Source organism: Desmodus rotundus, chromosome 2 (genome assembly GCF_022682495.2).
Source record: "Desmodus rotundus isolate HL8 chromosome 2, HLdesRot8A.1, whole genome shotgun sequence".
NCBI classification, from domain to species: Eukaryota; Metazoa; Chordata; class Mammalia; order Chiroptera; family Phyllostomidae; genus Desmodus; species Desmodus rotundus.
The window spans coordinates 52905263-52928602 of NC_071388.1; the positions used below are offsets into that span (position 1 = coordinate 52905263).

Consider the following 23340-nt stretch of genomic DNA (forward strand, 5'->3'; position numbering starts at 1 on the left):
CTCTTTTTGAAATTCTTATTGACTTATTCTGAACTTTTCTTACACTGTCTTTCATGTTTCTTCACCGGGCCTTCATATTTTTTTAATCTGTTCTGCATTCTGCGTTACTTGCCAACTTTATCTTCTGGTTCACCAGCTGGATTTAAGATGACATTTATCACGTCTACTTGGCTTTTAATGTCAATATCTGCATTTTCATTTTGAAATATTCTTTTGTTTTCTATTTTATTAATTTTCTTAACTTGGTTCCTCCATTTATCCCTTCAGCCATTTCAATATGCCCATTTTATAATTTATCGTAAATTTTTATCTATTTTTTTTAGTTCCTTAGGGTGCTTGTTCTTCTGATTTAATTTTTTTGTTTATCTCTTGGCTTTTCTTCATAGTTATTTCCTCTTGTGGCCTGTAAATTTTTATTGTGAATTCATTTTCCAGAAGAGTTGTTTTTTTCTGTGGAATTTCCATGTGCCTGGGTTAAAATGTCTCACTTCAAAGCCCTAAGTCATATTTGAAAATAAAGAAAGGGAAATGAGGCTGAGACACGTGTTTTAATAGTCCTTCAAACTTTCTGCCTTTATTTACTTGCTCGTATTTTCTGTTATCACAACTGCTTGGGGCAGGGGCTTTGATTCAAACTACAGGGTCATGTCAGGTTCTCTCACTGTCACATAAGGATGATGGAAGAGTCTGTGTCACTGAGGGAGCACTGTGGGAGTCCTGGCTTTATCCAAAGAGCTTCACTCAAGTTACATTACCGTAAGTGAGCCCACAGACGGGGCTCTGATTTCCACGTGGAAATTGACTCCAGCTTCAAAACCTCTGGTCCATATCCTACCCCAAATCATGTGGCCACTGACAGGGTAGCTTTCTACTCCTGCTGTGATTTCTCTCACTTGTTACACCCAGGGAATTTTCTTTTCTCTTCTTCAAAATCAATTCTACATGTAGAAAAGATTTTAAGCCTTTTAAAATAAAGCATTTCTTTGAATTTGTGATGGCACAGAGCCTAACTGCTTCATTTCAATCCACCATGTTCTGAATATTCTATTACTGTAAAATATGGTAGCTCTTGGCCTGGGGTGTCCATTATGCTTGTCCTCCAGTCGCTTTCTTTACTCCTCATCAGAGGACACCCTTATTAATTTTAGAAAGAGGGGAAGGGAGGGAGACAGAGAGGGAGAGAAACAGTAGTTTGAGAGAGAAATATTCAACGGTTATGTGTGCGTGCCCTGACTGGGGACCAGACCGAGGCATTTGACTGGAATTGAACCCATGACCTTTTGGTTTACAGGACAACACTCCAACCAACTGAGCCACACCAGCCAGTGCCAATCACTTTCTTTTAATAATAGATTCCATACTACTGACCACAGGGATGGGGATGTGATTCAGATCTGGCCAATCTTTATGTTGAATTCCCTTAGAGTACTATGTCATTGGCCTAGAGGTGATTGTCTGAAATAAGCAGAGCTAATGGAAGTTCTTCTCTGTGTCTGATATGCAAATATTGGGAAATTAAGTATTATATTGAGTCAGAACAATACAAGCCTGGAGATGTCATTAGTCACCCTCTTCTGCTTTGTAGAGTAAGTCACCTATCTGTACTAGGAAAGAATGAGGATAGCACTCAAAAGGAATCAGGGACAAGAAAAAATAGACAATCGTATTTGAATTCATGAGATCTGGCATGCCCAGAGTTGGTCTAATCCCTTAAATAGGCCGAAGAATTCCTTTGGGTTAAGCTAATTTGAACTGAGTTTCTGTCACTTACGTCTGACTTATATGTCAATAAATTAAAGTAAAATGCAATTGAGATAACACTTCTCAATGTGGGTTTATTTTATTTATTTATTTTTGGTAGGTCAGTGTTTTGTGCATGGTTTCACATGAAGCAAAGCAAGTCATGGGGCTGAGTTCCGGAGAAACAGTGAGTGAATGTCAGAGCTAATCTGGGAGACAGGGACAGAGTCACAGGATAAAGCCAAGGTCAATTCCCAGGAATCTGCACAGTGCCATTAAGAACTAGGGTAGGGGGGATACTGGAGTCATAGGCAGGAAACAGGAACCAGGTATCAGGAATGAGAAAACAACAAGCAGCAGCAGGCAGGGTGTGGGCAAAAATCACTGGGTGTCCTGACTTACATCTAGGCAGAGGTCAGCTGAGCCCTGCCTCCCTGCTGCTTCTTAAAGAGGCCAGGAAGCCTTCCCATTCCTGCCAGGTGATGCCACCTGGTGTCCAAAAAATGAATCAGTGTAGAATTGACTTTCAGGGCAAGGGGCCCATTATACAAAAAGGGCCATACGTTTTTTAAAAATTATTATTATTATTTTAATATATTTATTGATTATGTTATTACAGTTGTCCCATTTCCCCCCCCACTCCACTCCATCCTGCCCACCCCCCTCCCGCCCACATTCCCCCCCCATAGTTCATGTCCATGGGTTTAAATTATTTTTTAATCACCACAATATCTTGACAAACATCAAAATAAATGTGTTTCATGCTGATTATCAGTTTCCAAAGCAAATATAAAAGTGAATTACCTTCAGAAAGGTGTTATACTTTCTGATTGTAACAACAATTTCCATTTATTCTCATCAAAAGAAGACACCTTCTTATCACTTTGGTGTTTACAACTATGGGTCAAATGGGAGAAGTAAGGCTAATGAGAATAACCAATAAGGCTTTTGAAATATTTGAAAGAAGCGATATAAAAATCTTCTGAAATAAATTTTAATAAGAGGGTTAGTATTTGAAAGGGTGAACTAACTCACATGCAGCAATTATTTGAGAGCCTTCTAAATTGCTGTTGCTTGTTGTGGGGAAGGAGAAAAGTATAACTTGCCTTCCAGGGGCTTGCAATCTACTTAGAAATGCTGTACCAAGAGGAAGGATGGAATTTCCTTGATGATATGTATTAACAACCAAACCCTATTCAGATATTTTCTCAGATGATTTTTAGAGCAAGGGTTTGCTGCACACAGGTATTAAATCATGTTATAGCTATTGTCTGCCATTTCAGTGAGGAGCAGCTCAGGGCCGGCCGTGATGGGCGACTGCACCCATTCATCTCATCACCAGCGCTCAGCATAACGTCTGTCACATACCGCTCCTCCGTAAATTTTCTTTGAATGCCTGGGTAATATCTCAAGGTTCCTCTCAGTGGCATGGTTCTTTGACTCTCACAGCCATCTCACTAACTTCCACGTTAAATCCCCCTTACGATGTATGGATTATAAAAAATGTGGTCTTTCAAAATGTCACTCACTCTAAGGGCTAAGCATTCACCAGTGTTACACTTTAAATGACATTTTCTAGTAAGGCCCTCTCAGGACGCTCATTTGAAAAGCGAAAACTAGTGCTCTGTTTCTCTCTCTTTTGATGATCAACATTGAATTTCCTTATAAGAATTTGTTTAAAGTGGAATAAAGGCACTTCCTGTGTATTTATTGTCATCCAAGAGCCAGCTGTTTAATGAAGATCTTATTTGAGCTCTAAGAAAACTTGGAGGTATTTGCACATATGGAATTAGTTCACAAGTGCATGTTTCAATACTATATGGGCAATATTTCTTTTTTTGAAGATAAACAGCTAAAAATACCCTCTTTCTGCTCTTTCATGGCTAAAAAAATTTTCAGACTTAAACCTGCGTAGAATCTGTATGAAATGAAGATTGTCAATTATCAAGTATGTTAGTTAATAGGGAGTTCTGTGGACCAGAGTTGATCGTAGGCATTTCAGTCTATTTCTAATAAACATATAGAAGCTGAAAAAAGAAAACAAAAGCCACCTGTGCTCCCAACTAACACTTGATTATATATATATAATATTTATAATTTGTTATAATTACACACATATGAAATTGGTTGTGATTTTTTCCTACCAAAATAGAGCTTATTGCATACACTATTTTTAAATTTTCTTATTTTCTTTAGAAATATGTTGTAAATACCTTTTCACATCAATACATGTTTTTTCTATATTTTTCAAATGACTACATAGAATTACATGATATTAATACATTATAATTTACCCAACTAACTAGTACCTTACATACAACTTTTTGCTCTAGTTCATTCAATCGTCTCCATGGACAGACTCTCACACACGACCTGAATTCCTTCTTTGTCCAAAGGTCTAGAAATGAAATAGGTGGATCAATAGATTCATAAATTCTAATGACTCAATAAATGTGGCTGAATTGCCTCTGTAAAAGTTTTATCACTTTTCTCTTTCATTAAAAATATGGAAGTCCCTTCCACAAACTCTGACTTATGCCAAATATGATTTTTCTTTCTTGAGTTCTGAAGATTTGAAGATTCGCTAAGCAAAAAATTCATTGTTGGTTTATTTTATTTCTTTTTTTATTGCTGTTCAAGTACACTTGTCTCCATTTTTACCCCCCCCATGCAGCCCCCCATCCCTGCCTTCCACCATCAAACCCAGCCCTGTTGGCTTTGTCCGTGTGTTTTATTTCATTGTTAGCGAAGCTGATCTTATTTAGTGGGATTAATGAGCATTTATGTTTCTTTCCTTATTCATTACCTACTATAGCCTTTGACCATTTTTTCTATTTTTCATACTTGTTCTTTATTGGTCTTTAATAGGAGTAATTTTGGCAGCTTATCCTAACATTTACTGAGTGTTGTAAGTCAGGCCCTGTTTTAGGTGTACTATGTTTAATCCCAACCAATAAGGTAAGTGTTCTTTACCATCCTCATCTTATAATAAGGCATCTGAGGCACAAACAGATTAAGTAACTTACCTAAAGTAACATAACTACTACATTTGGTATATTAAGGAGATTAACAATTCATCATGTATATTATAAGCACAATTAACCTATCAAAATGTGTGTTGAAATTGCTGTGCTTGGTTTATCCTTCATCAGTTAATTTTATTTGCAGAGGTTTTTGCCCGTTAAGACTATTTGACTCTATTGCTATAAATAAATTTGCTTTTATAGTTTCTGCTTTTGATATCTTGATCACCTGAAAGTTATTTTAAATAAATATAATCCAAACACATATAAACATTCAGATAGTAAAGAGGGACATAAAACAAAAAGTTAAGCTATATGTTTTCCCTTTCCATAAGCCATGGTCTTACATAGAAAAGTATCTTATTTTCACTATTTATGTTTTTATTTCTTTTGATGGCGGCCCTCTAACTCTGAATAGTATGCATACATATCCATTTCTTGATTTACCAACTCAACACAGTAGATTCCGATTTATTACTATGAAAGATGTGGTGGTTTAATTAACTTATCCCTTCCTTTCCTTCTCCCCTCCCCCACCTTACTTTTACAAGAAATATCAATTTTGGTTGTGAGTACCTTTATAACTTTAATATACTTCAACCTCTATTTCTTGATTTATCAACTTTCAATGGTATGCTTTAAATAAGTGGTTCATTCATAACAGGGGAAATCACATGTAAAAATGGTTATTCTCTATATTCCTTGGATCATAAAATGCCATATTTATGAAGGAATGTTTTACTAGAAGCAGGTCTATCTTTACTCATTTTAATAAAATCAGAAGATCTGTGTGAGTAGAATAAAATATATTAATATAAAAGATTATATGAATTAGTCTAAATATATATATATTTATTTGTATAGCATAGATTACATAGATTATGGAGGCTTTCTAACTAGATTGCTCTTTTTATTGCTCTAAATAATGTTTTGATGTGTATAGAACAATTATTCTTCCCATGTACAGATAAGGAAACAAGCGTGGAGAGTTCATGGCTAAATGTAGTCACTGCAGAGGTCTTGCAGGTTTTGTTTCTATCCAGCATCCACCAACTTTTCGTTTTTGTAGCATTTTCACCCTAAGCAATAAGCCCACTGTTCCCCATTCTTAGTTTATGTGCTTCCAAGTGAAACTGATTTCACCTTTGAACTCATGAAGCATGTGGCTTAGACCTGAGCAGTACCTTTCCCTGGTTGCAGTGACTAGTTCCAAGTGGGTCTGGAACGGCACAGAAATCTATGAGCTAGACTGAGATTTGGGCTGGAAATTGTGAGACAGAGATTTTTTCTCTATTCTTAAAGAATGACACAGCCCCAGGAAGTGAGGGCCATCCTGTGACCACGTAAGGGAGCTAAATCTGAAGAAGCTGAGTGAGAAAAGAAAGAGTCCTGTTCATCTCTCCGGGCCTCTCCTGAGCCATTTCTATCCCTGCTGTCTAGATACATCAGCCAACACTGACTCTCCTTTTGTTTACCTGGTTTAGGTTGGCAACTGCGGTACCAACTGCGGTAACTGCACGTGTAATTCCTGGCAATCCTGACACCTGCTCTCTCAACTTAAATCTAGGGTTCCTTCTCCTCAACCAGGCTGCCTCTGTAATGTCTTTGTTAAGAATCAAAACCACACATCCCTCAAGACCACTTCAGTTTATCTTGTGCTTTTCTTCCAACCTCCTAAACAATCTTTAGAAATGCAAATCCGTTATGTGGAGTTCACTGCTTCATGAACTAGTACACATATGTGTTTGGGCGTGACATTCTCTATACACCTGAAACAGCAGTGTGGGTCGAGCTAATTTCAAACTCTTAAGTTAAATAAAGTTACTTTTATTTTCAGATGAACAATTCTGGATCATTTAACCCACAGGGACACACTCACCACCTGCTGCTGTATATAAGAGAGTGGTTATCAAGTTCAATTATAAATAGTTGTCTGAAAATCAGAGCATACTAACATGCAAAATTTTAGTGTTCAGAGGATGACTTTTAAGCAAGTAGGTCTGCTGGTGGAAGATGGGACGGTGAATGGAAGTGCGTGGCCATTCCGAAGGGTCTCTGGAGGCACTGACAGGGGCCACTGTGACTAATGGTTTGGGTTCTTTATCGTACTTGATTTCATACCAAAATGTGTAACTTTTCTTTTCCACGGTACAGAAGAGCTCTATCACTATTTCTAAGCTTAAATAAACCCCACAAACGTGGAACTAAAAAAGGGAAAAACACATAAGAGGTTTTCATTCGTTCTTATGCATTTCAAGGATGTAGACAGTGTTGAAAAGGTTACTACCTAAACGACAAATACGCACGTAAAGCCACGGTTGCCGTGCTGTTCTGGAAGGGGACTGATGGAGGTCAGGCCATGGTGAGGGGTGGGCCAGCGGGTCATGAAGGAAGAGACGGTGGAAGAGGTAAAAGACTTGATGAGGCAGAAACAGAGGCTGGGAGAAGCGACGCTGGGGTGCAAGGGCATGAAGGTAGCCACCACACATGGTTTAGTGTGCAGGGAGAGAAGAGGGGAGAGACAAATATTTGAATGGCTTGTCTGAAAGTCATGGGAAACTTTAATGATTTTTAGTTATGGTTTTTCTAAGGGAACTAGAAAATAGGTGAAAGAGAGAGTGTAGGGCTGGGGCATTCAAAGGATGGCACATGTGTAAGTAGATATACAAAAAGAATATCATGTGCAGTACACTAAGTTTAAGAAGCAAGTGAGCAAGAAAAGTGAAGAGTACAAAACATGGATAACTGCGTGAGGTGGAGGCACTGGTGGGCAGACGGCCCACACCCGGCACAGTGAGATCTGTCCACTCAGTGGAGATCAGGGGAGGCTCTGGTGGAGTCCAAGGCAGCAGGCAGAAGAAAGAGCCTGCAGATTCAATCATGTCGATGTTATTGTGTATGTCAGGCATTCCTGATGTAAGATCACCTTTACGTTAAGGATGGAATTCTTTAGAGTCACTCTGCACAATACCTGGATTGCCAAAGCTGGGGAGAACAAGGTTTCGGCTAATGTGGCACGCATCTCCTGCGGTGAAGGCAGAGATCTTGATGGGTAGAGAGGGAAGTAGGAAAGGCACTTCCACTAATAACTGCGTGTGGACCTGAGGTGACACCAAACAGACTGTTTCAAGTCCCCCTGGCTCATGCTTAATCAGCAGCATCAACATTCGTCCCTGGAGTCTGCGTTTTTAACGCAACTGCTGCAAATGGAAGTGCCGCCCTGGAGAGGCCAACGCTCCCTGGGCTGTGGCTCACTGATTCTTCCCCCGCTCATTCGTGCATCAGTGGTTTGGCTCTTTGCTCGGCTCTTTATAGCTTGGCAGCTCAGAGAGTGAAAACAGGGGACTTGGCAGATTTTTTAAAAATTTGAAAAAATGTGTCTTTAATAGTATTTGTATTTCTTGGACAGGGATTCCTGATGTCCTAATTAATTTTCTTGGTGTTTCTTTAAAAGCATTCTTCAGCATTTGTGAGTCTGCCATGGCTTGTGCTCTTAACTTGCTCCCATATTTTCCTTTACTGCAAGAAGGGCACTTTTTGGTGGCCAGGTGAAACAGAAGTTTACTTGGAGACTCTTACTTGCAAGTTGCTGAATTGAGGGGCAGTTCTGGGTGGCATCCTTACAAAATGTCACCTGGCAGGAAACAGGAGCGGAGCTGCTTTGCCGTGTCCTCCCTCTTGAGATCTGAATTCTGAGAGCCCTTTCTTACTTCACAGCACTTCTTCAAATACACTTGAAGTAGTTAACATCTTGTGTTGAATCCTGTGGTCACATGTAATTGTCAGATAGTTTCTTTCCTGTGGTTATTTGATAGTTGCCCAAAATGTTGGTCTTAATCTAAAACCAAGAAGATACCTCTGACCCAGGGAGAGCCACCGAAGTGGCATTTATTAAATATAAATGGTGTCCACTGAGGAGGTGAGGAGAGAGCATTAGTTCTCATCTCAAAAAGAAAATCCTTTTAGGATGAAGGAAGAGTTACATGAGCTCTTAGTGAAGCTCTGTCGGTTTCACTTGTCACGTGATGATTTAAAGTTGCATGTGTTCCTGGAACACGTCATAATTGCATCGAGAAACGAAAAGAGTATTCTGACTCTCAAGTTCTATTTCCAATTGTTTGCCAAGATTACTATAAATATAATGGTTTCTATTAGTCTATTAACTGGAAAATGACTTGTATAAGGAACATAATTAAATGATATTGATTTGAAATTAAGAAAGCTCGCTTATGTGCATTTTAGGAACTCTAATTGAATCAGCTAATGTATACATTGAGAAGAAAATAAATAAATGTTACCTTTTCCATAGTATGTTGTAACAGGCTGGAATTATGAAACCTATTAACAGAGTTAGACATTAGGTGCCTAATGAATTATACTCAATACTGAAGATTTTCTTTTTTTTAACAATTCTTTGAAAGCTAAGCTGGAATTTGCCTATATCTCTACGACATAATACAAAATCTGTTACTAAAGCCAGTAGGAATTACCACCAAGTGGAAGCCTATTTCACATCACCAAAGAAATGTTGGCCGAGTTCTGGTACTTACTACGTTAGCACTATGGCCACTGCGTCATTCAGCACACTCTCCCCAAACAAGAGTGTGTACAGGTCAGGGTCAACATGCAGTTCATGGAAGATGGCCAGCACTGTCACTAGAAAAAAAACACACACAAACATGCAGAGTCAGCCGGGACACAGCCAGGGACCTGTACTTGGCTGTGGTCACTCAGAAAAGCATTCACCCAATGCTTATCTCAAATCCATCCTCTATACCCACAGGGGACCTTTATTCAAAAACTCATCTGATAGGCAACTCCACTTGCTTAGAGACTTCTCTGGGCTCCCACTGCTTATAGAGAAAGTCTGAGCTTCTTGTCCACATTTTCTCTAATCTGCACCCTGTTTTACCTCCCAGCATGTCCCTCTGCACCCCTGCCTGCCTCTCCTTTGATGCCTCTCTCAAATCACATTGAACTTACCACAATTACGCCCCAAGAAAATGGTGATGTTTTTTTAACTACCTTTGCATTTGGGTTCCTTTTACCAGGACAGTAATTTCTTTCCCATCCATGTGCTACCATCCCCGCCTTCCTTAAATACATAAACATACACACACACATTTGCATGCACACACACACATTCTTGCTATACAAAAAACTTGATTCAATCTTTTAAAGCCTCTCAAGTGTTTCCCTAGGCCCCTGACCCCTGAGATCTGTCTCACTCCTTTTTTGATCCCAGCATTAAATCACAGAACTTATCACAGAAGAGACTGTGAGCTCCCTGGGGATCGGACCCATCTTTGCAACATAGGGTACTTGGCAAATGCACAGTAAGAATCTGATGCATGAATCACCAAATGAATGAATGAAGAAATGAAGGTTTTTGCAGTGGTCTACTCCAGTGAAGGAACAGGTACTCGGCACCTGGCTCTCATTCTCTCCTGAGGTCATACTCATCTGCAAAGATGGACTCGATGTTCCTAAGAGCAAGACCTAAGGACGTGTTTCTGGTGGGCTGCCACAAACTCTACTGGAGCACCTGTGACTACATCAGGACAGGAAATAATCACATGCTGATTATCTGTGCTCATCAAAACTGTGCAGTGTCTTGTCATTTGAAACAGTTATGCAAAGTGTGAACAGCCATCATTAGGAAAATGATTCATTGAGTTGATTGCCAAAGGGGAAAAAAGGGTGATTGAAAATAATACTGATGGTAAATTTTTAAGGCAGAGTGGGCACTTTAATTTTTGTTCTTTCCTTTCCTATTTCATGGACTGTGAAGTTAATAACTATGTTGTATGAAAGAGTGCTATGGGGGGGGAAGGCTGAGTTTGAAGGTTTTATAAATAGGGTCAAGACATTTGGTGCTTGTCCTGTGCAATGGGGACCCAGGGAGGAGTTTTAGTCAGAAGGGTGACACTATCTAGTTCAAACTTTAGAGATAAACTCAGGCAGCAGGGCAGCGACCAGAACAGATACGTGGCTGGAAGATTTCCCAAATGTCCCTGCAAGAGATAAGTTGAACCAAAACAGGAAGAGTCCTTGATTCAGGCTCCCAACTCCTGTCCATCCACCACCCTGACTTCTGATAGGTCAATGACCACAGTGCTTGGTACTTTACTCATTCATTGGTTCTCATCTTCTCTAGCACAGTGCTAGAATATAGTAAGCCTTTAAGGAGTGAATGAATAAAAAGAAATATCGGGGAGGGTAAAGCCCCCATCGTGTTTACGATGGAGAACTGCTGGGTCTTGGTACTAGAGACAGCAGAGAGTGACTCTGGCTTTCAATCCTGGGCAGTTGGGAGATGGAACGGCATGAGAGAAATTAGTTTATAGAACAGGGGGATCCGGTAAGTTCAGTTTCAGACGTACTGACTCAAACAGCCAGGTGGAATTTCAAGTGGAAATTTAAATAAGAAAGCTGGAAATAAAAAACTGAAATAAAGGACATAAGAAAGAATTTGGAGGCTATAAGCATATAGATGAAACATAAGGCCACAAGAGTGGCATAGACTGCCTGAATACGGTATACAGAAAGAGAAGAGCGTTCATGAGAGATCTTAGGGGGACATTTATAGATAACAGGTGATAGGGAAAAAGAAGCATGAATACATGTGGTATATTTGCTAGACCTGACCCTAAGCATGAACAAATCATCTGGAAATCACACCTAGCATGAATTTCTGTAAACATATTTTTACTTACTAAAAATTATCCTAGAAGAAGGAGTATTAAACTCAACAGCGAGATTTGGGATAGCAGAGACAACGGAAGTAACACGTCATGCATCGGCATGACAATTAGCGAGATCCCATTTTACCAGAGAATCAATTTCATGATTCTAGCTAAACAGGTCCTTAATCATGATAGGCAAAGGCGCAGGTGGTGGTGGGAAGGGCAGAAATGACCTCTGTTAAGTAATCTCTCTCTGTTTTGGACAGAGTCAGGACCTTGCATCAAATCAAAACAAAGATGCTTCACCTGGCGAGGGGAGCACTCATTAACAGCATTTTCCTTTTGCTAGGATCTTGTGGAATAAGAGTAAAGGTCTTCTTAAGCTAGAAAATGCTATCATGGCAGGTGTATTGTTGACTGTCATCTCTGCAGGTGCTCCTTTGTATTTGCAAAATACAAAGCTCTGAAAATAAGATGACTTTTCACTCCCCCACAATGATGGAGATGTAAGACCCTCAGCAGCTTTCCCACCTCTGGGACTGAGGAGGCCACCGTGGGCTGGGCTGGGCTCTGCTTCTTTCCAGTCAGAGCTTTGGGTCTTTGGAGGGAAGGCTTTTAATTACATGTCCAGTTTTGTTCAAAATGGTTCTAACATTCCCACAATTCCTTTGGCACAAAGAACTGAACTCCCATTCATAAACGTGATCCCACACAGAAGAGAAAGCTATTACTTTTCGCATTCCCATCTACCCTGCGGAGAAAGAGAATAGTTCAAACTGAAGCCAGGCAGTGTGTCCTACAAGAGGGAGTATGTGCTGGGACCACAAATGAGTTGAATAGGTGAGTCAGGAAATGAGCCACCCACTCTTGCTGCTGAGCTTAGAGCTTTTAAAAAGCCATTTAATTAGTTTGCTGGCAGGGCTCAATCTTATACACAACTGTCCCAGAGTCTCTGTGGCGCCTTCCCAGGAGAGAACCTCTTGGAGCAGCTGTGGACATGCTCACACCAGCTCTGCCCACACCCTGGGTTGGCAAGAACAACATGTGCCTGAGGCTGGGCTCATACTCAATGCTTATTTAGACGACGCTTCTCCTGACAGTATGAGAAGAACACTCCAGACACCACGTGGGTAGCAAGGGGAGAAGATGATCTGAATGCATCAGGGGATGTGGCCTCTTTTTGCCTCTGTCACACTTTAGTTCTACGTACCTCCTGGTGGCAGGCTCTGATGTCTCTCTTGGGACTTGGGGCTCCTTCTCTACACACCTTCTTCCTACCAGACTATTTAGCTAGAAAAATATCCACTTTCTCTCTCAAATTGGTGCTAAGGGGCATATGCATATAAAACCTTGTGCTCAAATACGTGAGCACAGTCACAAATACACACACACAACCACACACACAAGCACCTCTAGGTAAGAACAGGATGACTGAGAAATGCCGTTGGATCTCTGGAGATATCTGAGAAACCATTTCAACTAACAGCAAGGGCCGTGGGGAGGGAATGAGGAGGTGCAGTATAGACTGTACTTCTGAGAAGCTGGTGATAAGGGATGGAGACAGAAAAAACAACAGCCTGTGGGGTAGAAAATCCACATGTAATAATCCTACCTGAAGATAAAAAATACAGACAACGACTGCCTGACCCTATCAGCACCTCAATGTGTAGACTCTTAAAAGATGCTTTGCAATTTGTGTTAATTGGTAGCTTTTCCCCTACCCACTTTCTCGATGTTCTTTCAGTCACTTCTAAGTCTTCAGGGTGATTTAGTGATGGTCCCTTTCCTAGAATCTCCATCAGCAAGTTCTCTGACCCATATTTTCCTGGTGTTTTACAAGGAATTTAAATTTGAAATGATATTTAACGCAGCAGCTCTCAACAAGCTGGCACAACACCTGCCCGGGTCTGAGGACACTGCAGTCCCTACCCCTGTTGTCTCCAGCCGCGTCTCTCCAGAGAATGCATCTGTGCTGCTCTGTGAACATCGGTATGTACGACACTTGCCTCCGACACATGGAGAATCAGAGCGTTTCAGGCTTGCGGAGCCAAACCATGTCAGGCTTAACAGGTGGGAAACCCTGGTATTCTCATAACCGAGGTAGCATTGTTCCATTTCCAAAAGTAATTATTGTGAAAATGTGTTTTCTTTTTCTCAGAGGGAGAATGGAGGAGGAAATGGCCCTGTAACTTTCCTCACTTTTCTGATATATTGGACATAGTGAGATTTCAAAAAGAGGCTTCCCAAAAACTTGAGGCTTCCAAATAACTTGAGGTTGGAATACCAAAATTATTTTCAGCCTAAACTTTTTCAGTGAAGACTTGGCAACAGAATCAGTGCATGCATGGACTGATTTTGTAAGTCAAGCTCTGCCAATTATATCCTAGAAATACAATTGGAAATCCTAAGTCTTCTGAAATAGGTCAGAGAAGCAATGCCAGACCCAGAAAGCTAATCACTAGATGTTACTTGGTTGAGGTCATTCTAAATTAGAAGTTACATAAAACATCATGAATGATTTAACTCTAGCAGGGGTGTCCAACCCGTGGCCTGCGGGCTGCATGCAGCCCAGGATGGCTATGACTGAGGTCCAACATAAAATTGTAAATTTACTTAAAACCTTTTTTTTGCTCATCAGTTTTCATTAGTGTTTATGTAATTGAATGTGTGGTCCAAGACAACTCTTCCTCTTCCAGAGTGGCCCAGAGACACCAAAAGCCTGGACACCCCTGCAGGCATTGCAATTTTATTTTGGTCATCATTATGATATATCATTTTGGTACAGACCTAGCGGCAGAAAAAATACTATATGCAAGCCCACTATTGCAGCCCTCCTCATCAGGGATCCTTGGGAGAAACAAGCTCTAATGGTTTCAAAGTATGGCCCAGGGACCCCTGAGGTTCCTGAGACCTATCTTGGAAGATCCCCAAGGTCAGAACCATTTTCAGAATTATATCAGAATGTTAATTGCATTTTTTCATTCTTATTCCTTTACCTGTGCACAGTGGAATTTTTCAGAGGCTATGGGATGTGTGGTAATATAACTGCTTACGGAAGCAGATGTGAGAATCCAGCTGTCTTCTATTTCAACAAACATTAAAGAGATTTCCAAAATCGTAAAACAATGTCACTCTTCTTGGTAAACATTTTGTTTTGGAAATAAATTTCTTTTTCATACAAATATGTTATTTAATATGTAAATGATTTGTGATTATTTTAAATAAATCAACAAAATGTTTGCTTTTTTGAAGTGCTACTATGGTAAGTATTGCTAGTACAACACTCATAAACAAGAACTCCTTGCGGGGGGTCTTTCCTAAGTTGGAAGATCTGTAAAGGGGTTGGGACACCAAAAAGCTTGAGGACCATTGTCTTAAGGCATTTGTTGTATATAATGGATTAACTTTATGCATTAAGAATAATACCAACTAAGCATCGTTTTTGAAAGAAGTGACAAGAACAGGCCCCTCCAATCGTTTTCTGTTGAGCGTAATTCTCTCATTGGATTCCTGTTGAGAAAGACTCCCTATATCTAAGTATATTAGCATATTCGGCCACACAACAAGCAGTTGATTCTTTTGGCACAGATGCAGATGACTTCTACTAACTCTTAAATGAGGAAATTATTCTTTTCATATTAAGTCCAGTAGTGCATCTCTGGAATCACATTTCTGCCATTAGTATTTGTATCTGTTCATGTCCTTTTGGGGGAGGTGTTTGTAGAGAGAGATTGTTTCTTCAATATATGGCTGCACACTAAAAACACTGGCAATCACAGACCTTCCCTTGACTTCAACACAGCGTTCCAAAACAATCTACTTCCTCTTTTGCTTAAAAACCAAAGTATAGTCTTTAGCAGTCACTGAGAGTATAAAAAGTTATTCAGAAGATTATGAGGCTTGACATTATAGAAAAATAAACAAGATATATAAAGAATGGAAAGCAAGACACCTGAGAATAAATCTGAGTGGGGGGAATGTTTTCCGGGTGCCATGCTTGGGAACTTACCAGGTGAAATCTGCTGGCACATTAGCTAGCGCTTCACAAATATCCTCAAATGGATCTCCAACAGAAGTATTCTAAACTTAACATTAGTACAGAAGATGAACATTGAACAAACACCCAGTTTTCTACCCAGTGGGGTTTCATGAGCCGTGGTGCAGTTTATTGGGGAGTCTGCAGTATGCCCAGTACCTGAGTGAAGATGACTCACCCTGTCACACGAGCATTTTCCATTCAGGACCGTTATTACTGAAGCCCCTTGCCATTTTTAAAAATAAACATGATAGGCAATGGTTTCCTCGCAAATCATGAAGCAGATTCAGAGAAAATCTCAGTGGAGTCATAAGGCAGCCAAAGTTTGGATGGGTCAACTCGGAAATCAAAATTTAGAGGTGAAAATGTGACTGCGACCCATTAAGTGTAGTAACTATGGAAAGAGACTCTTGTGTTAGCCACAATCATGACGCACATCAAATACGTGGGCTTCACAAGTGAATTTTTCTGTTGCTACAACATGACATGAACCACACTGTGGATGGAGACTGGATGCACATCACAGGCATTTCTCAAGTGGAGGGTGACTACTCCTGATTTCTAACAGATTAACTGCTGCTAAACAGATTAAAGCTGCTCAGGGTGAATGAGAGGAATATTGAGAAGAATCAATATTGGATCTGTGTGAGAGGGAGGGGGAAAGAATCAGGAAGAGAGGGCTCATGTGATTCCACTCCTTCCTGCTATCACTCTGGATCATTGACCAAAAAACACCCCCAGCCCTGCAAGGAAGCCCATGCACTGATGCCTGAGAGCTGTTCCATGTTATCTTACATACAAGAGGGACTGTGCAAGTCTGATTAAGTCTATCTTAAAACAGGCAGATTTTATTTGTCTATTTGGGCGAGTCCAACTCATCACATGAGCCCTTAAAAGCAGATAAAATTCTTTGCTTGGAGTCACAGAGATATAGCAGAAGAGAGACTGAAAGAAAAAAAAAGGAAGTCAGGAAGGTTCCAGATGTAAGGAGGATTTCACACACCACTGCTCTTGAGATGTAGGCACTCGCTTGCAAGGACCAAAGAAAGGCCTCTAGGAACCAAGGTGCTCCCCAGCTTTCAGCCAGCAAGGAAACAGCACCTCAGTTCTACGCTGCAAGGAACTGGATTCTGCCAACAATCTGAGTGAGTGTGGAAGCAAACACATTCTTCCTAGAGCTTCTTCATGAAAGCCCAGTCAGTCAGCATCTTGATGTTGGCCTTGGTGAGACCCACAGTGGAGAAGCCAGTGGAGTCAACCTGGACTGCCAACCTACAAACTGAGATAATAATTTGTGTTGTCTTAGGTCGCAATGTCTGTGGTAATTGGTTACAGCACCCCTGACCAAGGAGTCAACTCTGCTCCCCTCCCACAGAGCGGCTACAAAGAGGTGGGAGCTGAGGCCCCTGCAGTGACTGTTTAATACCTGAGTTACTGAGTAGGGATGTGGCTGGAATGACCCCTCATCAGCACAATCCTCCCTGCCCTTACCCCACCACTGGCAAAAAAGAAGTTCCTTAGACAGATCCAGGTTTTAGATCATGATCGATGAGGAAAAACCTGCACGAATGAGAAGGCTGTGTGTTTGTGCATACGTGTGCCAGTGGGGCCCTCCGGGCTGTCTCCCACCGTGTGTCTCTATAGTCACACCCAATGCATCTCTCATTTATTCAGAATGTGTCATTTCATAGCCCATCGAATCACTTTGCTGTCCAGAGTTTATCCTATCTGCACTACACCATCCAGATAAGAGGAGAATGACGGGGCCCAAGCCAGGTTGCGGGGTCAGCGCAATTGGGCAGGCCAAGTCTGGGGACAGCACGCCTAGAGCCACAGATCGGCTCCGTGAGAAAAGCAAGCAGAAGCCATGTTCATGGTTTTTCTTTGAACTTCTTTGAGTTTTATAAATGGTCTACAATAAGCATGCATTATTTTTAGAATCAGGAAGGACAAAATACCACCCTAAAAACTGGCAAAACTTAATGAGGAGACAAATTGTGGAACTCTGAATCCATTTTCATGGACTGAGATGCACAGGTGCACACCCCTCCCCTTTGCACCCTGCTCAGGACTTCCTCCCTAGGCTTCCAGACTGCTGAGCCCTCTGCATGACATGGCACTTCCTGTGGAAGTGTCTTGTCTCTCTAAGTGTTTTCTCTTCCTTTCTGTGGGAGACTGGTTTCTCCTAGTTTCCCCGCAACACCTCTAGCCTCTCTCTCTCTCTCTCTCTCTCTCTCTCTCCTTTCTAAACCCATCCTTTTAACATAAATGCTGCCCAGGAATACCTTGTCAGGTCCACTTGCATTCTACAAACTCTCCCTGGGAAATCTCATCTACACTCAATCTCAATTTCCAGCTCATCCCTTCTTGTCCATCAGCTACAGACTCCCATATTCAGCCACGTCCAAGCCAACTCCACTTGGCGCCCTTCTGAAACAAATACTTATCAAGCACCAACTGTGTGGCTAGCACTGGGTAAGGATGTTCTACAGATCCTTTGCCCTTTAACCAGCCCCAGTCAGCCTGCTGCCCTTGCTCTTGAATTACCTGTCTCAATGAATGGCGTCATCACCAACCCAGAAGCTTTTTGTTTGTGTGAAAAAAATGTTGTGGTTTATCTTGTTTGCAATGGAAACAATCTCTGGCTTTAGAGGATATAATATTAAGAGGCAAGCTCCACTTTGCAGTTCAGTAGTTTCAAGGTCAGTCAAGGAAAGAAAAAGAAACCAGTTCCAGAGGTGCTATATTACATCAGATACTGCAGTATATGAACTAGCTTTGTCATATCTGAAACTTTAGCCCTCTACAGTAATCCTTTCTGGACTAGGAAATAATGTAAGAATACAGAAGTTCAGGAGCAAATACATATAGTTCCTTATGTGAAAGCATCACTTTAACAATTGCTAAGAAATGGCCTGCAAGAATTTTAACTTTTCTTTGATTCAGTCCTCTCAGATGAAAAGTTGGTCATCACTGTTATCTGTTGTTCATCTATGTGTTCGTCAATGCCTTTGATGGTAGCTGGCAAGCAGGAGTCAATTAATTCTGTCAACTGAATGAGTGAGTGAATGAATGAAACTTGAAGGTCATACACCATGTAATGAACTCCTTGAGAATCAGACCAGCTCCTATCTCTCTTACATTCTTCCATTGTGACCAGTCACTTCTTAGCCCACTCACTGACCTGATAGCACTGGTTATAAAACACTGTCTCCATTTCAGTTCAAAATAATAAAGTGAACAGCACAGTGTTTTCTTCTCTCCAGTGAAAGTCAGTCCAGGTAAAAGGTTGGTCCCTGTCCTTTCTTGCCTGTGTTCTAGAAAAGAAGGGAAGCCACTTTTCAATGATTCCTCACCCAAGGGGCCTCCCTGAGGAAGCTTTGTAGAGCAAGGGGACCCAATCCTAGTCTGGGTGATTGATGGGTGCCCTCCTTGTCCCCTAAGCATCTCACACTGAGGGAGGCACTCCCTTTCAGGGTGGTGCAAGTGCTCATTCTGACCCTGAACATGAGTCCCCTATGGTGTTGATGTCAGGTAGCCAAACTGAGAGCTCTGCAGGGAGCAAGACAGCCTCCCATCCAAGGAAATGCTCTCTAAGAATTTCCTAATCCAACTTGTCACCATGTGCAACATCTTCTTTAACACATAAATGGAATGGGTGCTCTGGAAACTGACTTTCGAAACTCGGTCTTGCAGGTGTATCTTTGGTTATTGCTGAGAAGGAACTGCTTTCATTGAAACAGAGCCATTGTGTTCCCCAAATCAGTGAGCAGGAGAAGTCTGTCAGCCACATCTGTTCTCCAGCTGCCCACAGAGCTGCTGAATTGCTTCAGCCTTTCAGTGTGTTCTTGAAATCCCATCCTCAGAACTCCTAGAGTCTTGTTTTATCTACTTCCCACATCTTGAAGCACATATGATGGTTGGTTGTCATCTATGATCTTCTCCTGTTCTGTTCTGTGGAGTTGACTTTCCATAACTGGGCTTCCAGGTTTTTGAATTAAGAACTCTGTCATTCACAACTCTGTCCCAAAGTAGAGATAATGGTGGGGAACTTGACTCTGACGTTAAGCCGACCTGTTTAGATCCCAGTTGTGATGCAAATAAACTTGGTGATCTTGGGCCAGTTACTTCACTAAGCTTTCAGTAAAATTCATTGGCAAAATGGAGACAAAACCATTCTCATTTTTAGAGAGGGATTAAGTGGAATAATTTATGTGAAGTGTCCAGCATATTGTAGCTCAATTAATGGCAGTTACTATTACTGTTATTATTCATGTCATCAAACTATCAGATTGTTTGTCCGTTATAAAATGAATGATAGCTTCTACTTGTGCGTTTCCCCTTTGATGCTCAAAAATGACTTCCTGAAGGAAAGATAGATATTATCAAGCAGAGATGTGGTAAAAATACTTCTCTACCTCCCTCCCTCCCTCACAAATTACCCCTTGGAATTCTGCATTTGGAAAGAACAACTAATTCCAATATAGTGTGCATTTATTTTTCTCTCTCTGAGTCTCATGGTCCCCATCTAAAAGTGAGGTCAAAGAAGAGTATCTTTAAGGTACTCCCAAAGCTAGGTTTCTATGGTTTTGAGACCCAAACTCCAAATTGTAGACTCCAGATGTGGCATGTGCATATTCCCCTAATTATTCGGCTTGAGCCCTGGTGTAAGACTGAGGTCAGGAGTTTCAGAGCAGCAAGTGCAAATAGTGTTCAGGACAAATGATCGTGGGTTTGATTCTTCTCTGGATGAGTGAGGAGTGAACCATCATAACAGCAAGTACGTGTGCCCTCGCTTTGACCCTGACATCCAGGATTGTCAAGTCAGGACGCTCACATAGATGTCTGAGCCCAGGCAGATCTCGGTAATGTTGAGCAGGTCATGTTGTCTATGGCCTTGGATGAGAGTGAAAAACCTATCCATAGGGCCATCTCTTGAAGGAGAGAAATGTGGTTTATGCTTCCTGCAACTGACATATTACCTTCTTTAACCTTCTTTGGCTTGAGGTGGGGGAGGTTTCCCAGAACCCTCTTCTCATAAAATGGTCCAGGGGTCCATGGGGCCCTTCCTCTTTGCTTAGAAGGCTGTCTAGACCAATTCTGTTTTATCTTTAAACTTACTGCTAGTTGTTGGAGCTGCATCACCCTCTAGACTGGAGCTTCTTGAAGGTAGGATCTGGTTTATCACCCCCCTCCCTCTGTCCCTCCTACAGGCCTAGCATATAGGCGGTGCTGAATAAATGTTTGCTAAATGAAATCAATAACAAAATGAGAACTCAACTGTTGGGTTTCATTTTTTGCTAAGCCTGACTGGCACATCACTATTACATGGGGTGAGGCAAAGTAGGGTTACAGTTGTGGGTACACAATGCGCAGAGTATTATTATTTATTAACTATTGTATTATTTTCCATATGGACATGGTAAACCTACTTTTGTCCCACTCTATATTTTACAAAATAGTAGTGGTATAAAACAAAGAATACTGTAAATACTTTGTCTCCCATCTCTGCCACTTACGACCCCTGTAAACTGAAGTAAACCACTTAAGTCTAGAGCCCCTGTTTCTCAGAATGGAGATAATGAACTGGTGGTGGTGATAATCCAATTAGATGACATATATGCACACTGTTGAATGACATACACTCCAGACAGTAAAATTCTTTCAGAGCCCTTAATTGCTGCCAATATGTGGCTTTGGACGGCTCCTAAATACTGACTCAAGTGCACCATTACTCTGATGGATAGAGTTGGGTATGTTTCTGACTTAGAGCTGCTAGCAATTAGCTGAAGTCAATAATATATTTTGATCACATAGATGTCAGTGTCTTGCCAAAAAAACCCCCAAACAAACCAAAAAACAGTCTAATCATCTAGGGAAACAGAAATCTTGGGTTTTGTATCAATCTTTCATTGACTTACTATAAACTTTTGAGAAAAATCCCAAAATTTCTCTGCCCCTAAAAAATGTCACCTAAGAAATGGATCTTCTCTACCCAAGAAATCTATAAAAATAACTGACATACTGGGTATGGAAGCTATTTAAGTTCTTAGAAAGAGATGCATAATATAAATCGAAGCTGTTATTTTAATTTCTGAGTAAATTTGCTTAAGAATAGAGCCTTGGTTTATATGATGGTGATTTATAGACCTGGGTTTATGTAGAGGCTTTGAAACTGATGCTATCCCAGTGTGCTTGACATGGAATTGGACAGACACAGAAAAGCACAGTCAAGTGCTCCTACGTGGTGCCGAGTGCAGGTTTGGAACACAGCTTGCATACTAAAACCGGCTAGTCTGTCTGCAGTCTCCGGAAGCCTTCTGCCTTCAGTGGGAAGTATGCTGGCTCTCTCCCAGATGTACCTAAACCCCCCGCCTCCAGAAATCAATGAAAGTGTATGAAAATACCCTGAATATTCTCTCACCATTTCCCTTGTTCTCTCATGCAATACGGGTACAAAACTGCTCCACCAAGTGTAGGATCCTAAAAGTTGAGTCACTCAAGTTTCTCTACAGGTAACTGGGCAAATGATTTCAGGATGTGAGCCTTATATTGTGTGTGAGCATTTCTTTTTTGGGATATGAGCATAAAATTATCTCCATCTCCTCCTATGCTGTTTTGCAGATATTCAATGCATGTTGTCTTTGTCTCCAAGGCCAACCCTAGTACTGAAGAAACTACTTTGTAAATTATGTACTTGTCATTTTTTGCCTGTGAATAGAAAGTTACTTTGTTTTCTTGTGTCTGTGTAGAATATTGGTAACACAAGTGATGAGAAACCAGGAACCCTAAAATGCAGAGGCAGATGGGGCCTGACATGGCAAAGAACAGTATAGATGACCTTAAAAAGAAGACACGATCAAAACAAAAGAAAGTAATGAAGACCACAAATAAATATTGAAAACAACAGTGAAGAGAGTGGCAATCAAAGGGACTGAAGAAAAACAAAACTGAAAAATAAAAACTCTTCTGCTTATGACAATGTTAGCAATCATTTCTCCTGTGTTTAATAATTCTAACCACAGAATTCAATGACAAATGAAAAAAAAAGGAGAGACAGCCCAATTAAGTCACCCTTACTGGAGAGGCTTTTCTCCAAAAATAACAGTTCTGCTTTTAATTATAGGTTCTTGGGTCTGTTAATCAGCTATCTTCCTCAAGGCTAAGCTCCGTGCAAATAACAGAGAAGGATCCAACAAAATGCCCTGTTTAATTAAAAAGAATTTAATTAAAAATGTTTTTATATACATGACCAGTCACTGTCATTTATGCAGATGTTCTCTCATGCTTCTTTAAAGGGAAGGCCTTTTTTCTTTCTTTTCCTCCTCCTCTTTTTTTTTTTTTTTTTTAATATATGCTGTTCTCCTGCAAGAATAACTGTGAAATGAGGAGCTCTGTGACTGGTAGTTAATACCTATTTTTATCAAAACAGCAGTGCGGCTCACACATCACCCTTGCAGCCGTAACCATAGCAACCCCAAATAGAAAGGGTCTTCTGATTATCAACATGATCCAAGGTAAGATAGTTCATGTGCTTCTGGAATAGTTACACTGCAGCAAACTTTACAAGATGAAGGTGGCTCCCTCTACCCCCACCCCACAACTTGAATGTTAAATGAAAAGAATAACTTGCAAGTATGGTGTATAAAAATGCCTGTCATTTTAGAAGACTCATTTCTGTCAAGTGTGAATAATAGAAAAGATGAAGGCTCAGTGCTACACATCTGCCCAGTGTTCCTACCTGAGCATTCCAAGGAGGCAAGAATAATATTTTGCCACGTTGGAGAATGTGTTACAGGGAAACCCCCCCAGGCACCCAGCAGGCTGAGCAGCCACGGGCTGTGGCTATGCACTC

General features: G+C 40.9%; 1 protein-coding gene across 1 annotated transcript in view; it reads right to left on the reverse strand.

The window, feature by feature from the left end:
* Positions 1-23340, reverse strand: part of SLC9A9 (solute carrier family 9 member A9) — a 520093-nt gene that overhangs the window by 347896 nt on the left and 148857 nt on the right. The window contains exon 6 of the mRNA XM_024556352.4: positions 9314-9419. Within this exon, the coding sequence (XP_024412120.2) occupies positions 9314-9419 (106 nt within the window). The remainder of the gene's footprint in view (positions 1-9313; positions 9420-23340) is intronic.